This window comes from Ischnura elegans, chromosome 11 (assembly GCF_921293095.1).
Source record: "Ischnura elegans chromosome 11, ioIscEleg1.1, whole genome shotgun sequence".
Lineage (NCBI taxonomy): Eukaryota > Metazoa > Arthropoda > Insecta > Odonata > Coenagrionidae > Ischnura > Ischnura elegans.
Window position 1 is genome coordinate 102,665,218 of NC_060256.1, and position 17,673 is coordinate 102,682,890.

The following is a 17,673-nucleotide window of genomic DNA, read 5'->3' on the forward strand; positions in this document are numbered from 1 at the left end:
GATTTCGAGGACATCAGGACTCGCCATTTGATCGAGGATAAAGTGTCGTGTGTGCGTCGATAAAGTAGTTGCCTTATTCAGGGAGGCGCAATTTGGATGCAGCTACGCTTAAGTTAGTAGGCGGCTGATGGAACATATTACTCATCTCCACAAACCCGCCCTCATGCCATTCTTAACAGACCGATACGAGCATTCGAGGTTGTTATACAGCGGCGACAATGTAGTTAGCGAATAGGCTTTTTGATAATTCATTTTCGCTGACGAGTAACAGTTTCGTAGCGTATTGCGAGGAAGAATAGAACTGACGAGGATGAGGAAAACAGAGTATGAAAAAAAATATTTCAAGTCGTGAATGGCATAGAATTTTGTCCATTACTTTGTCAATTAGGATACAAGGTGATACAAAAGTGTATTGGATGACAGCCGGATGAAGGATTGCATAGGGTGTTAGAATATTTTTATTTATTATGAAATTGTTTTATTATATTTATTGTTAAATTAGTACTCATTGAAATTCATTTACAAGGCACAGCTAAATTTAAAAAAAATCAGCGTAAGCATTATTTTTATTTTTAAGTATCCCAGAACATAGTGTGGTTAATAATGAAGAGAAACAGCGACTCTTTCCCGCCGGTCTTTCACGAGTATATTAACACCGAGGCAAGGTTATTAATCAATCTTTATCACCAGCTAGCCGTCTGTGCTCCAACATCGTCCTCACATTGCGGGTGATCAATTAGGTGTTCATTACAGAAAATATTAACAACCTACAGCAATCAAAAGCAATTGATAAATTTGCTACTATCAATTGATATGCATGACCCTTTGTCGCCAGTCTAAAACAGTTGAGCTAACACCGACGCTGGGTTTTTATGCATCCCTCACCACCCGCTTACGGTTAACCTCTTTTGAAAATCCCTAACCTTCAAAATTTACTATGCATTCATAGAAACTATCAGTCTAATCCCACCAAATTCCTATCTTTTATATGACTTATTATCGTTAAAATGTATATAATGCTGTTTCAGCAAATTTAAAATGATTTGAAATCTATAAAAAAGTCGTACAAAACGAGCGAACCACTTGAAAAATATTAAATCAATATTTTCCGATCTCACAATCTCCATCACCTCAGTCGCATATTTACTCCACTAATCCGCCGCAACTACTTGCAGTTGATGTGTTCTAACACGGGCAATACAAACCAACAATGAAAACCGGGGCAAGTACGCAGTAAATGCACGAGAGATAATCATTAAATCCGACATAAATCGAAACAGAATGATCGATTTGCAAGTACTCCCTCTGGTTGCATTCATCTTCGTAGGCAAACGAACTATTTTCGGTGAGTGACCAAGGAAAAGAAAAAGAGTAAGGGAAACTAAAATTTCTCGAGAAGAAGAAGTGACTGTGCTTGTTGTGCTTTTATGTTGCAATATGGACTCATATTCTTACAATTAAAGCCTAACTTTTGGAATTGGATTACTTTATTAGTTGAAATTTCAGCACGAAACCTATTTGGAAAAAAAACTGATAACCGCGAAGCAATATGTTTTACCCAAAAAATTCTTAATTCTTTTCGGGGAGAGATGAAAGCACAATTTACCAGCATCCTGGACAAATTTTAGTTTTTAAACAAATTTTAGTTTTTAAACAGTTGAGCGACGCTCGTTGAAAAAATGGATGGCCGCCCTTAACTCCGGACACATTTCCCTCCCCTTCTGCTGGCCTCCTTCGGATCTCAACGGTTCTTTTCCAAAAAATATTCAGGAGCCTTTTTACGGTTGTATCCGTCCCCTTTTGCGAAAACGCATCGTTTTGAGACATGGGAATGACGTAATTGATACTCGGCTTACACGAAAAAAAATTGTACGTGCGATGAGGTCCCCCCTTTACGGCCATTGGATTGATTCTCTCTTCCCAGCTGACCATGTTGACCTTCTCGGCCGTAGAACTCACTAACCTATTCTATTTAATTTCATGATGATTAAATTCAAAGTTGAATTGGCAAGAGAGAATACGAAATATTTCGGGATATATCGGGGGGATGTGACCCAAAACAATGCACTTAAACGTTTGCACTTGGTACGCAGTTATCTCTCCTTTCTCAATGGTATAGGATAATATTTTGTGTGTAACAATGAACGAATATATCTGCGACGGATTTACATCGATTTATCCATTACCAAGTAAACATTTCGATGCATTTTGCTGCATCAATTTCTTTTATTTGATAGTCCTACTATCTAATGATGGATAAATAGCCCTTACTACAAGTGAGAATTGTATGCTTTCCCGCTCGTATGACATTAGATTCAAGCATTTTTATTGGTTCTTCACGCAATCACCGGCTTCGAATTCAATATTTTTCACACCTATCTGCCGTTCGTATCCGATACCGAGAATTAGAGTTTTCCCCGGTAGCGGCCAGGAACTGATCTTTTCTCAGCCAAGTTACAGACTTCAGTTGGGAGGAATCTACAGTAGAAAACCGTTTCTCCGGAGAAAGGAGCTTTCAAGTTACAGACTTAGGCCTCAATTGCCATTTAAGTTGCATTTAATTACCATTTAAGGCTCCCCTGCCCTCTCCAAAACTCCACCTTTTCCCCGTTGACGCCCAGAGTCCCCCAAGAAGCGGCCGCGGTACTGCCTCGGAGTCCTCGGAACGGCACTTGTGACATCAGACACACATAATCAACCACGCCCCCTTTCGAACGCCGTTTTGCATAGATGGTATGGTAACCTCTGTGGTTTTTCGCGCCGTTGGAATTTCGACAACTTTGAGAATTTTTATCTGGGGAACGTGTGGTTGTTTGCGTTGTCCTCCATCTCCTCTATTTTTCCAAAAAATGTGCAGGATCTCCATTCACAACTTTCGATATTTTATTATCTTTCATGAAGCAAAATAATGGTGATTTTATATTTCGGGGGGATCTGGGCCTCCACCCTCGCTGCGCCATTGAGATAGGCATTTAGAGTTGATATTCATTCCTTTCAAAAAGAGCAGGCCACCGTTAAATAGGTAACGGCAGATTCTAATTTTGGTGGAACACTTTTGCTGGCATTTTCCGCAGGTGAATTATGTAAAGTTACATTTTGATACTTTCAACTATATTTTTTAGCGATATCGTTCATTATGACTTATGTTAGAGTAGATCGTGAATAGATTTCATCGACCAATGGTCGAGTCCCAAGGAAAGTTCCTATGATAAACCGTTCACATCCCAATTGGTAGGCGCCGTATGACTTGAGAACCGAAGTGCTCTGCTAGGTTTCTAGGCGATTTTGATTCAGGAGTCGGAGCACCCTTGAAAGGCCTCCCCTTACTTTCCAATTCCACCAATGTCTTCCACAGGTAAGGGAGGGAAATGCGTGTGTTCTTGAGAAAAACACTGGAAATCTTTTGGCAACAACATTGACATCTAGAGGAGAACAGCGGAAAGAAGAAAGGCGTAACATTTCTCCTAGATGTACATTGTGGTATTATGCATTTTAACGTTAGTAGGTTTTAATCTCATTTGTTGTACCTGCGATGGTCGTTCGATAAGTCCTTATAATGTTCGAGAGGTTGCACTCTTAATATCAAAAATCTATTTTTTCCAGTAAGCAGCCCTCTCAGCTGTTCGAGTTTCTGTCGTATCTATGCCATAGTTTCATTACTGTTGCCGATTGTGGTGAACAACTTTCATTTGATCTATGAGAGAGGTACGGATGATTGCCGCGTGATGTATCGGAAATTGTCCCGACGTTTCGTGACCGAGTGCAGGTCACTTCTTTAAGGGAATCGTGCTAGAGTTTGGTTCTGCTGCCATTTTATTTTTCGGAGGGTGGAGAGGGTGAGGGGAAGATGAAAAAATGTTGTGCGTGACTGCGTTCCACGTATTACTAATTCTCAATCCGGCATCGCTGTTGTAATTATTTTTGTTTTTCTTTATCTCTATGGCTTCGCGGATGAGTCGGGTTTAGAAATGTTTCACCCTCGCGATGATTCTAGATTTTTCGAAATCAATTTTTTTCCCGGCGTATGATGTTGTTGAAGTTTATTCGGGATTGCCACCGGATAAGGTTCTCCATCTCTGCCGACGTTTCGATGGCCGAGTCGTCCATCGAAACGTCGGCAGAGATGGAGAACCTTATCCGGTGGCAATCCCAAATAAACTTCAACAATATCAATTTACGAGCTATACAATAAAGGCCTTTTTACACGATACATTAACACGTACGAGTTAATGTACATTTGCGTGAATGATTTTTGTGGACCGGAACGGAACATGTACCAATGCATGAACCAAATTAGAACAGGTTCTATTTTCTGTGCATGCATTCGCACAAGTTGGGTGGTTACACGGTGCATTTTGGCGTTCATTCTCGCGTTCATACAATTAGACATTAACCCGTACGTGTTAATGTACAGTCGGATTCAAAAGTATTGCAACAAATGGAGCGGCGCCACTTTCGCCGCAGTTTGGAAATCGAGTTTCGGCATTTTCTATTGTACCAGTGGGAGGGAAATTTGAACAGCATTCCCACCTCCCGTAATATTTTTATAACAACATCGTTAAAGGGAAATGTATGCGGGATATGTGAAATGTTTAATACCAAATAATTTATGCAGCATTTGCTAATTAATAAATCTACGTTCAGAACGTCAATTTACCTTCTCTCGTAAGTTGGCCGATCCGTCGAAGTATATTGTTCTACAATTAACGCTGAAGCTATTCGATCAGCGATAGCGAATATAACATACATATAAAATATCCGCCGCAATATCGCAGTAAATATTGCCAGTGAGTGTTTAAAATCAGCTTGATTTAGTGACACGAGAAGAACGGTTCATTCCTTGCCTGACAAAGCTCGCAATGAATCCACAATGAAGTCAATGTGTGAGATGGACTAGTGGTTAAGGTGAAGACTTACCACGGTAGCAATCCCAAGTCGGCAGTTCGAATTTCTGCGGATCAATTTTTTTCAGTTACATAGTATAGCAGTAACATTTTTTTCCACTTTAACTCATACTAACTTAATTAAAAACTGCTGCCGTATTAAAATTTTGAATAGAGAATCTGCTCTTTTTGCTTTCCGCGGATATAATATACGTTTTTACCGAAATATCAGTGCACCAATAATATGGAAAATATTTCAATCAGGTAAACCGCTCCATCAAGTCCTTTTTCGTATTACCCGAATATTCTATCGTTTTCAATAATATGTAGACACTCACGAGACCCGCTTAATTGTGGGGCCGGGTCGGAGTAAACTTGGAAGGTTGGCACATGAAGCAACCTGCATTCGTTGCCTTCGCGGCGAGCCGGCGAGGACGGACACGGACGCGGACGCGACTGAGCAACTGAACCTGGAGTCAAACTCCAGGAGCAAGTGCCCAATCGAAATTAAGATTACCGGATGGAATGTATTGAGGTAATTCGCGTCCCCACAGACGTTGGGCTGTCTGTGTGTTTTCTTTCGGTCTCCGTGGCGAGGTTTTTCCTATCTTTGGATTCATATTCGGACTCACCGTTTACCTCTCATCACTACGTGGCGTCATGTGGTCACGCTTCGCCCTCTGCAGTATGTTCTGCGTACCCCCGTACGCGATAGCATCAGTTCCAAACTTCACCTCGTACGAGTGGTTCCCTACTTTCCAGGGTGGCTGGAATTCGAACCACCGAGTGTTTTCCATGTGGCTTTAATAAAGTCAGGTTTCATTTTCACTAGTTTAATTTTGTTCGTCTTCGGACCATGGTCCCTCCGAAGAAACTATTGAGAACTTTAAGAGATGGACTGAAAATAATTGAACACGAAGAAAAGAATACGGGCTAGATGCGCGTGAATATTGCAGAGCGCCTTGGGTTGTGCGCTAGCACATGACGGTAGGGGTGGGGGTAGAGTGAGCTACCTGGAGAAAACAAGTAGAGATATGAAGGCGAAGATCCAGGTGGGCGTGCCACTGACGATTAACGCAACATTGGTCACGCTTTACACACTACCTCAATTATATTAAAAATATATTCATTAGACAGGAACAATTCAAGTAATAGACTATTTTTGGCTTTCGTCATCCATCTCACAACCAGTCACTGCGCCGGCGAATGCGGTTGTTTTAGGCACAACATGCACATTGCTCTCGTGAATACGTGTACTGGAAATGGTGTTTGATGGATAAGAATTTTTACATCAGTCTGAAATCCATAATAGCAGTGTAAATGCCGAGTGGAGAGCAAACATTTTTTTAGTGAGGTGGCGTTTTCCTTCAGAATTTTGAAAAAGATATGGGTCGAATCAACAATATGCCCTATGTGTCTTGATAAAGTACTACTATTCCTGATATTATCTAAAATATTGTGTGAAACCTTTAATGAATATCTTAATTACTCGCCAAAATCCTGCGTTTCCTGCGACGTAGGCAACCTAGCAAAAGAATTAAGCATTGATCGTTTTTCCGCATTCATTTTTGGTATCGTTATTAGGAAAAAAAATTTTCCCCTAGTGGATTTCCAAAAAAGGAGGGTAGTCTTAGAATCGTGTTCGTATTAGATTTGTGCTAATACGGTGTATGAAATTGTTTTTCGATTTATTATGTTCTATAAACAATTTTCATAAAATATTTTCCGTTAAATAAGAAAGAATCAATTTATTATATTATATAAACAATTTAAATAAAATATTTTCCGTTAAATAAGAAAGATTGGGGTGGGGAAATACGGTTACTGTGCAGTAATAACAACGTGCGCAAAAAACAATCTCTCGGCGAGGAATTAAAAAAGGACCTCGGGTGTCCGGACGGAAGAAGGTCCGAAGGGTATTCGGCGTTCAGGCAAGAGCGCGGTTGGGCTGTTCCTTTAGTCGGCCCTGAATTTTGCAAGCGATAGTTCACGTCATAACAGATATCACTTTTCATTGCGGCGTTAACATTCACGGCGTTTGTCGCGTACGTTAATTTTCTGTTGACATACGGCCAGTGATTTTCTTATTGTTGGCTCATTAACGGACCGTGAATTTAGCGAAATTGAGACCGTGAAAACCTGAAAAAAACCGTGAAAACCTGAAAAAAACGTGAAAACCTGGAAAAAGCCGTGAATTTTATTATTCAGGTAGAGTGGGAACCCTGGTATCGTTATTGGACTGGTTGTTGGTAGATAGAAGAAAGGTAGATAAGCTGGTAAAGAAAAACGGCGTCATTTGAAAGAGAAAAATTTCCTCCTACAGCAAGACAATGCACGGTTGCTCACCTATGCAGTAGGACGCATTGGAAAAAAACGATTTTTTTACAAATCCATTTGGCCTAATGAAAACAGTTGTGGGACTGATCAAAAATAAGCCCTGAAAAATTTGAGGTCTCTAGGTGAACCCATGACACTCGCTAAAATGCAATTTAGGGGGGAAGAGTCAAAATTCGAAAACTTTAATATTTTACGGTCATTTCCTATATATATCGCCGAGTTACTGCCTTTTCAAGGCAAATGTTTACTGCATTTTGATGTATCTGTCACCGTTTATCCACAAGATGCCAAATTTGAGTCCGCGAAGAAAATATTCCAACGCCCACGCAGCGTCGCGGATACGAGAGCGGCAGGCCACTCCCGTCGCCTCCCCGCTCGCTTCTTCCCCTCCCTGGCCTCGAATACGGCAAAATTCATACCGCGTGTGCTGCTAGGAGAGCGTTCATCTTTGATAATATAAATCGGAAGATGGTAGAAGGTAAAAGGATGCGTAGTGAGACGACTTGTCCCTTATTTGTCGCATCGTCAACGTTAAACAAATCGATTTTACCAACTTTTAGAGAAGTGAAGAAATATTTTTAGATCCGAGAACGCAGGAGAGGAAGGGACTTCGGATATGCGCTTCTTTTACGGTTTCGTGCGACAGCTGTGCCTACATGGATTTTGGGTGAGGGCCTCTCGCGTCCGCTCGCCTCTCCCACGCCCAAAATGCACCAAAATACACACCAAGGGCGTCTTTCTTCGTTATTAATTCTAATATCTGATGTTTCATCATCCATGAGAATAAAATAAAATGGTAAATTTCCGCACAATTATATTTACTATATACCGACCCGGTTACGACACGTAGTGTCATTATCAAGGTCCTTTGACCTTGTCGAAACTGGGTCGGTATTTTGTAAATAAAATTGTGTGGAAATTTACCATTTTATTTTATTCTCATGGATGCAAAATATTTCCACCAGATATCGCCGGACACTGTGAATTATGTTTCATCGTCGTATGTGGTTGAATAATAGCAAAGGAAGTACTTGTTCAATTATCTGCTATCCAATCGGTATTTCTTACGTCAGTTCGGTTCATCGTCTTTCGCTGCTGTCGACAAAGTTTGGGTGCCTCTTTCACGATTCTCTCGACCGCATGTATAATAAAAGCAGTATTTAACTGCAAATGTGAACGTTTCCCAAAAGATTTTTGAATTTCTACAGCGATAAGATCAGATATTACTGAAGGTACCGTGATCTCTCCCCGATATACCATCAGCGGGTACTCCTTTACGTCGACATTAAAATCCAGTAGTTACAAAAATCTCGGACTGGTCGCCTTATGCATGTTTTTGCGTGACTTTAATGTTTTTTCCGTCTCGTCTCCTCGCGCTCCTCAGCTATTAAGCAGCAAGTAGTACATTGTCAGGATGACAGAAAAATCCGTTCCTTTGAATAACCGGATATATGTATAATTGCTTTCAGCTCTTGCAGCAGGGTTCTCTACCAGTTGACGAGCCTCCACAAATTTACAGCGCCATCTTTACTAAAAACCAAACGGGCGTATACACATTTTTAATGAAGGTTATTACATGTATTTAATTGACGTTTGGATTTATGGTGGACACGTTGAACCTCAGCAGCCCATTGGCCGTTATAAGCCAGCGGAAGTGGGCCGCTTTTCCCTGAGATTGTTTTCCTCATTTTCGGAGTGAATTCCTGTAAACAGCGCATAGAAAATTTCCAAAAGATGCTGCTTATCAGTGCTTAGTGTATTTGAGTCAATTCCGGGAGACAATTTTGATGGTATTGGTCCATAAACTACAACACAATGGTTGTGTCATTCTTGAAGTTATTTGTGACCCTAAATAGCCCTTCCAATTTTTATGTCGCATTACTAAATCAACTTAGTGAAATTAGCAAGTGCACTGCAAGGGATGAAATATGATTTGATGCTTTCCCGGCGAATGGTGTGGGTAAACTATTATCGGGATTAATTAACATTTATCCCTGAGGATGAGCCCCGAGTTGGAGTTTGAAACTTTGGCCATAATGGAAAAATTAACCCGGAGGGAATCCCGAGAAGAGTTTACCCTCACTGCAAAGGATGATGGAATTTTGCTTGTAGCAGAGGGATGATGCCTCCTCTCTGGGCGGCATTCACTTGGTACCATCACATTCAAATCATTTTTGATTTCGTTTATCTACTTTTTACTCGAAAAGGAATCGAGAATCGCAGATTTTATAACTCTGGCTAATCCTCCGGCGGAGGAGGCGAACCCCAAGACGTGGGACCCAGTTTCCTCAAATAACACCACATATTCCTCTCTAAACGTGGATTTACAAGTCCTTTTGACGTTTTTCATCAGACTAGAGTATAGTCTTTCATTCCATCAAAATGTATTCCTTTGAGGACACCCTTTGATACCTCTCTTTTCGTTTTCACAGTAATTGGAATTTTTGTGTCAAGGTAAATTGATATCAGTACATTAACTTGGATGTATCTTACGAAGCTATGAGTTTTGAACCAGCTAAAGTTGCGGGGACGATCATTGCTGCTGCTTGGTTCTTGCATATATACTTCTGTTATAGTTGGAAGACGCATTTTCCCCCCAGAATTTCCAGTTAGAGTTCAGTCCTTAATTTGTATTTAATGAGGGACGTACAGATACAAATCTATTGATTTCTCGTCAGTTTCATTTTCTTGGTATTAATTATGAAGAAAATTTATGATACTATTTTCCCATACAAGAATTGACGATGTTAGCTCAACGCTCTCCGACGATTTCCTTTATTTTGTCAGTTGCCGAGTTTCTTTAGGATTCAATCCAGCAGCCATCATCTTTCGTTTCGTCCGCTGCTCTCTCTTCTTGATTAGGGGGGACCTTATGCTCCTTCTTGCACTTACTCTCACGTAAATATCGCAAAATTTCAAATGTCCCTTTACAAATGTTTGAGTTTTGCACTTCAATAAAACCCTACTTTCGGCCTATTCTCATTTTTCGTAAGTTTTAGTTCTTCCTTTGGTACCGCTAAATCCATTCATTCACTCACATAATGGAAGAGAATCGTATCTCCATAGTTTGCACACCTTCACAGCCACCCAAGAGGCCTCTTCATAGACCGTAGGCTCCTCTCCTGCGTTCTCAAATCTAAAAATATTTCTTCACTTCTCTAAAAGTTGGTAAAATCGATTTACTTATCGCCGATGAGGCATCAAATAAGGGAAAAGTCGTATCACAACGGATTCTTTTTTACCTTCTACCATCTTCCGATTTATATTATCAAAGATGAACGCCCTTCTAGCAGCACACGTGGGATAATTTTGCTGCATTCGAGGCGTGGGAGGGGGAGAAGCGAGCGGGGAGGGGAAGGGATCGGCCAGCCGCTCTTGTTTCCGCGACGCTGCGTGGGCGTTGGTATATTTTCTTCGCGGACCTAAATTTGGCATTTTGTGACTAAACGGTGACAGATACGTCAAAATGCACAAAATATTTGTCTTGAAACGGCAACAACTCGGCAAAATCTATGCCCTTTCCGAATTTTATTATTATTTCTAACAGCATGTGGTAGTATAATTTTTAAGCATGCGTAACGTTTTTTGGACGCTATGGTGTGCATGAGGGAATCCAATTGCATGCTGGTATTTGATCACCCCCTGCCTAACACCCTAGAGGTGGCTCGTAAGGTATTATGTAGATGTAGATGAATATTAAATATGACCCCAAATTTCTCGTTAAGCCATGTAACTAATGCCGCCGCCCGCGCGCTGGGACTGGACGCCAAGAAGATCAACCAACACCGTCACGTGACTCAGATTTGCATTGAATTCGACTCGCGAGCACATCCCTCAACCCTCTCCAAAATGATACAATAGTCCAGAGCTGCAGTACGTGAAAATTTTTAACTGACGCCGGTCATCATCTTAAGACGACGCTTTCCTCGGAAGCGTTCTCTGAATTCGTCACATCAAGATCTACGTGCACATTGCCGGAGGACCACAACAACGCCTTGAGCGCGATCAACGGCCACATCAACGACGCGCCATGTGGCGGAAACGCCATACTGCACAGCCAAAGGATGTCCACAAGAGGCGGCAACGTTCTCACCATCCTCATCGCACGTCCTCACCTTACTCATCGCCTGAAACACTAATAATAATCGGCCCCGAGGCGACAGACACCGCCAGCACCACCGTAGAGTCGGAAGTGGCGCTTTTTAGGTCAGTGCCGATGAAGTAGGCCGTCAGCACGAAGAACCACTTCACACCGATCCAGGCAGAGGAAGAAGACAACTCTGCTCACGGACCCAGAACAGCGCAAAAGCCACCAAAGCAACTCTTTCCAGTCTGCCGCGAGTGACCGACGATTCCCATCAATAGTATCTCGGAGTACCGGAAGAGCATCGTGCTAATCAAGTCCGTGGTGAAAAAGTAATTTACCATGGACATCCGAAAGGCCTTCACTTGACTACAAGTAGACACTCCGGAGGACAACGTGGCAGTCTGGCTAAGAAGAAGGACGAATGCAGCTCCTGGGCATCAAAAGGGGAAAAGAGAAGAAATCGCCCGAGGCTATACAGGCAGATCATCATACCAAGGATCCTGTATGCTTCCCCTGCTCCCCTGGTTGGGAGTTAACTGGCGAGGGCTGATCTAGAAACTTCAACCGCACCTCCGGAAGATCCTTAGAATGATCACCAGGACACCGAGATGGGCCGGCAAAGACGTACTGCAAGAACTGACGGGAGAACCGCCTCAACAAGATCGTCTATAGACTGCAGCCAGGACATTCTTCGAGAAGACCACGATGAATCATCACGACTAAATCACATAACTGGTCTCTCACCAGTGGGACTATTTCAGACGGTCAATCTCTTAATCGGGATTGGCCGATTATCAGCCAACGCACTGTCGTGATAGCGCTGGAATGGCGCATGCTGAATCCTCGCTGATTTAAAGCCCGCAAGGGTGAAAGTCACAAACAAGTGCGCAATATAAATAATCTACTGTAAACTCGCTGGTTAGGGTGAACTTGGATCACCGGTACAGCTACAGCGCGTCTGTGGTGCGTCACATCATGTGATTGCTGAGTCAGAAAAACAATGCATAAAAAGACACTGAAACAATCACATTTGCATCTCTCAAAAATTTTCACATTTTGTCGATTTTACACTGAGGGGGCTGAGCGGCGAAAAAAATGGTCAGGATGAATACGGTGAATTTTGAAACAATTTTAAATTTAACTCCATAATTTTTTGGCCAATACAGCTGCATAGTAGGGCGGATTGGAAAAATGGATTTTTACAAATCCATCTGAACCAATGAAAAAAATTAGTGGGACAATTCAGAAATATGGCTTGAAAAATTTGAGACCTCTAGGTGAACCCCTGACCCTCGCTCGAATGCAATTTAGGGGGCGGGGAGTCAAAATTAAAAAAAATAATATTTAATGGTCATTCCCTGTAGATTTCGCAGAGGAACTGCACTTTCAAGGATGGCGACAAGGCATCCCTCTTATCGTCATCCTTTGGCCGTGCAGTGTGGCGTTTCCACCATATGGCGGTAACACTACAAAGTCATCTAATCTACTTGTGAGTTCTAATGCTGCCGTTATAATCTCTTATTGATAGTGGAAAAAAAGACGTTCTGAATCTGTCTTTTCTGCAGTCTATCTCTCTTATTTGCATGGTCTGATCTATCGTAGTATGTTGGCGTTCGTAAGATATTGTGAACTTCGCCAGAGAAGACACTGCTCTTGAATTTCTCTAAAAGGTTTAGTCTATTTTTCAATCTACGGTGTGAATGAGTTTCCCATCCAAGTTTATGTGAGAGGTCAGTTACACTAACAAGACTATCGTAACGACCTTTCACATACCTGGCAGCTCTTCTTTGCACGCGTTCTAACTCTGTTATTAAGCCTTTTTCATGAGGGTCCCAAACACTGGCAGCGTATTCCAAATGTGGTCTAACGAGGGAAAAGTAGCTAATTTCTCTCACTTTGTCGTCGCACTTTCCTAATATTCTTTTAACAAAACCCATTTTACGATTAGCTTGACCGGTTATTTCTCGAATATGTATATTCCACGATAGATCATTATTGAGTCTAACTCCGAGATATTTCACGGATTCAAGTCTCTAATTGGGTACCCCGAATTATATAGCTACTGTTTGGGGAGTGCGTCTCCCGCCGCCTATTTGAATGTGTGGGTGCGGTTGGCCGGCGGGCCGTTCCTGGGCGTTGAGAGCGGGAGGGTGGACTTCCTTTTTTTCTTGGCAGTCTACAGTCCGCTCTCGAAGGGACAGCACGGAAAAGAGAGTGCGGAAAGAAGAAAGAAAGTGTGGAAATTTCTGTATCTGTCGCGAATAAAGCATTGGCCCACTGAACAGCTACGTTGTAGGGAGTTATTCTTCCTCCAGAAATTCATTACGACGTATTTTTTTCAAATTTAATTGTAACTGCCGTGCGTTGCACCACACTTGGATAGCAGCAAAGTCGTTCGTTAGTTTATCCCTATCATTACTGAATCGAATTTCCCTGTAAAATAATGCGTCGTCTGCAAATAATCGTAGCTTACTGTGTACTATTTCACCAATGCCGTTTACATAATGAAGGAATAGGAGTGGGCCTATGACAATACCCTGAGGGACGTTCGAAGTGGCTCTAACTTCGTTGGAGACTGCATCATCTAGTATCACCTACTACTGCTCGTGTGGTTGGAGAGGCGCACGCATAATGCTCACCCAACATGGCTTGCTGTCATCCACCTGTACCTTCATTGATGTGCGTGTTTGTTTATTGTCCGCAGGCACTGGTTCCTTTTCTCGCGTGGTGCTGTGTCGTGAAGGTCGCAGTGGTGCCTACGGTGCTCTCAAGGTGCTGTCCGTGCGGGAGGTGGTTCGTCTTAAGCAGGTCGAACACGTCAAGAGTGAACGGGACATCTTGCGGCAGGTGAATCATCCGTTCATCGTTCAGCTGTGAGTACGTCTTCCTGTTGGGGCTTTGAGTCTGTGGGTAAAATCATAATTTTTGATTTGCATTCAATGTTTAATTTCAAATTATCTGGGTGCACTTTTCAACATCTTAACCTGCTACACCCTTTCATAGAAGGTGCCTTATGTAAAGAATTAACCTTTTCGGACAGAAAGCGCAGAAATTGATGATAATGATCTTTCAGTATATAACATAGTCATTCGTTGAAATCTGAATTAAGTGTGGAGAGCGAGTCTATATTTACAACGAGGAGAGTGCAGAGCACGCAAATAATTCAGAAGTAAAGGAAAGACGAGGGCTCCATTCGTGGTTGAGTCACACATTTAGCAGTGGAGCTTGAAAATTGCAGTAATTCTTACTTAATCCCTTAAGATGAGTGACCTTAGGTATACATTAGCAGCACGAATTAGTTCTGAAACATCAAGAAAAAGATCCTTGTAGTTCAAGTTTTGTTGCTTGAGACGAAAACGTGCGAGATATTTTGATCTTGGCAATCGGAGGTAATTTTTCCAAAAGAATTTAAAATCTATGTGAAATAGAGTGAAAAGTTCTCGGGAACGCCACCGGGTCAGGAACTCCATATCTGCCAAAGGATAATAGGTTGGGGCAGGGGCGGATCCAGGATTTCTTTCTGGGAGGGGCACAAGCAAGGCCGTATCCAGGATTTTGTTCGGGGGGGGGGGGGGCACAAGGATACCTTGTTATACAAAACGAACGAAATGATAATGGGACCGTATTAAAAATCGAGCATATTTTTAAGGGTCTGGGGGGGGGCACGTGCCCCCGTGCCCCCCCCCTGGATCCGCCTATGGGTTGGGGGTTGATCCCTCTGCAATCCATAGCACTTGAATAAAACAATTTAATAAAACATTTCCCGTTCATAAGCGTCATAAACTTTGGCAATCATGGAGAGGAAGAAGCGTGTTGCGGGATCACGTGCATGTATTAATGGAGTATGAGTGGTGGCAATGACATTCGAATTTAATCCTAAAAGACTAGAGAGCGATTGGTCTGAAAAGGGAATGGTTTATCCTTGGGTTCTGTTTCAATTCGAGAGAGCAAAATGGATGAATAACTGCACCGAGTTCAAAGCCACCACGACGAAAGTATGGCGCATTGTGAAGGGATATTGCACCATCTATACTACCTTCTCCTGTAATAATATCATCCTTAAATATTTTAGACGTGCCCGCTTATGGATTTGGATCCTTCGATTTCTGAGCCAGATGGTGAACGGTTTTGATTTCTACCGATTGTGGGCTATTTGCCCCATAGGTGTTTGTAGTCAATTTATACGCAAGCAGTGTATCTCAGGGGTCTAATAATAACTTGATGGCATTAGTGATTAGGGTCCATTTTATCAGCCGATTCATCTGGCGGATATCGCATTTAATACTGTAGTGTGGAATGGAGAACACAGTGAGGGAGAAAATGCTACTTGAGACTAAAATGAGAGCAGATTTTTATGAAATTTCACACCCGTCGAAGTTCGAGAACTGGCCTCAAAACAACTAGAAGATTGGAGGAGGCATAATTTTGCTTAAAAACCCCTTGGCGTTAGTGATGAGTGAGTAATTTTTTAGATTATGGTTCAAGTGATACTTTTGTCAGCTTTTGCGTTATGGCGGATATTCAACGGAGAGGTTTACGGGTTGTACACCGCGTGAGTCCATCTTAGGAGACAACAGTTTCTCTGGCATTGCAGCTGACACTTTCAGGCCGATGAAGTGCATGGAGGTGATTTCGACCGTCTTGCATACATAGGCGTCGGCGTCTTCTCATTGGCCCATGCGAATGTGTACAGAAGGCTGTCGAAACCACCTCTCTGCACTGCACTTCATGGACCTGAAGAAGCCAACTGCAATGCCGGCGAAACTGTTGTCTGTAAAAATGGGCACACGCAGTGCATATCCTGTAAAAATATCTGCTGAATGATTCATGGGACCTGATGATGATCTTTGATGATCTTTCTTTCTTTCATTGGCTCTTTTATTCTCAGGGTCCTCCTCAAATTTTCTTTACTGTAAAATATCTTCACTCCGCAATAATGAATGAATCACTCAATGGTTTGTGATCGTCAAATAGTAAGCAGATAATTTAATCTCCATTGTCGTAGAACGAATTAATTGGTTGGAAATGATGTTCACCAAATTAATCATTAATAGAAATTGGGGACATTATTCAATGGTCCAATATACATATTATATTAATTTGATGGTCCAATATATATGTATATATAGTATATTAAGGTTAGCATCACCTCAATAAACCAAAATCGATGAATATCCATTAATATTTTCCTCCCTCGCTATAGATACTGGTGCGGGACCCTCAAGGACAAAACCAAATATTTTGTTCCACCATAACCCCTAAGAACACTAAGTTCCCTTGATCACAAACTATATAAATATCCGATCTTAATATAATGTTCACTTTTCCAGACACGTCCAAGGTCTGCTCTACCGACACGAAGGATTTCCTTTTCCATTGATAGCATGAGATAATGTTGAGATTGGAGAGGTAATATTTGTCAGGATTTTATGGACTATGAAATGCGAAAATGAGCATATTTAAATAAACTAGATGAAGTCTTGTACCAGATGATGGCTCAGTGAGCCAAAACGCGTTGTACGCAGTAAAACATTTTGTGGAGAAGTGCTACGATCTTTTATTTATTTAAATATGTCTAACTTCCACCAATAGGGTGGTTTCCTATTATTTTTTATTGTCTAAATTGAAAGATTATTACTCCTGAAGTACGCATTTTACGCTTTCAGAGTTTTAAATGACGATATCTATTTTTCGCGATTAAATGAAAAATTTCAAGCGCGCGAAAACGCGACGGCTAAGTATGAATGCTGTGAAAACCCCGCGTGACGTCATTCTGGTTCCCGCTGTCGCCGTGTGAGGTGACCTTGGGGCGAGGGAATGTGCTTCACTGCGATGCAGGGTGCTAGCAGGTAGCAGAGTACCCTGATAGCAGGTATCGCTTGGCTTAAATAAGGATTATCAATACACTAACAAACGAATGAAACTTTCCGACCATAGGCAGTTTTAATAGGTGATTATTAAGACATGTTTCCCTGAGCTCTCTGCCTCATGCATGCATTGGTAACCTCAGACGATGTAAAACTCCTATCTAATCGTACCTGCCCTGTTATTAAAATGACAAAAGAAGTGAAGTATCTGGGAGTAACATTAGATTATCGCCTGAAATGGGATAAGCAAATCGCAAATGTAAGTGCTGTTTTAAAGCGTAGTCTCACCAAATTTTATTTTATCCGTAATAAATGCCCTCTCTTTGCCCGAAAAATGATTTACCATGCTTTGGTACACTCCAAGTTGGATTATGGGCTTACTTGTTGGGGTGGAGCTTATTTTAACACCTTAAAATCAGCCTACCTCGTGCAGAAAAAAATTGTTAGACTATTATTACTTAAAAAGCGTTACGAACATTCCCGTCCTTTATTCATTGAA

The 17,673-nt window shown here is 41.8% G+C and overlaps 1 protein-coding gene across 1 annotated transcript in view; it reads left to right on the forward strand.

Moving 5' to 3' along the window:
• The window catches only part of LOC124167743 (cAMP-dependent protein kinase catalytic subunit 3), a 207,439-nt gene that overhangs the window by 65,582 nt on the left and 124,184 nt on the right, over positions 1-17,673 (forward strand). The window contains exon 2 of the mRNA XM_046545755.1: positions 14,012-14,180. Coding sequence (XP_046401711.1) covers positions 14,012-14,180 — 169 coding nt within the window. The remainder of the gene's footprint in view (positions 1-14,011; positions 14,181-17,673) is intronic.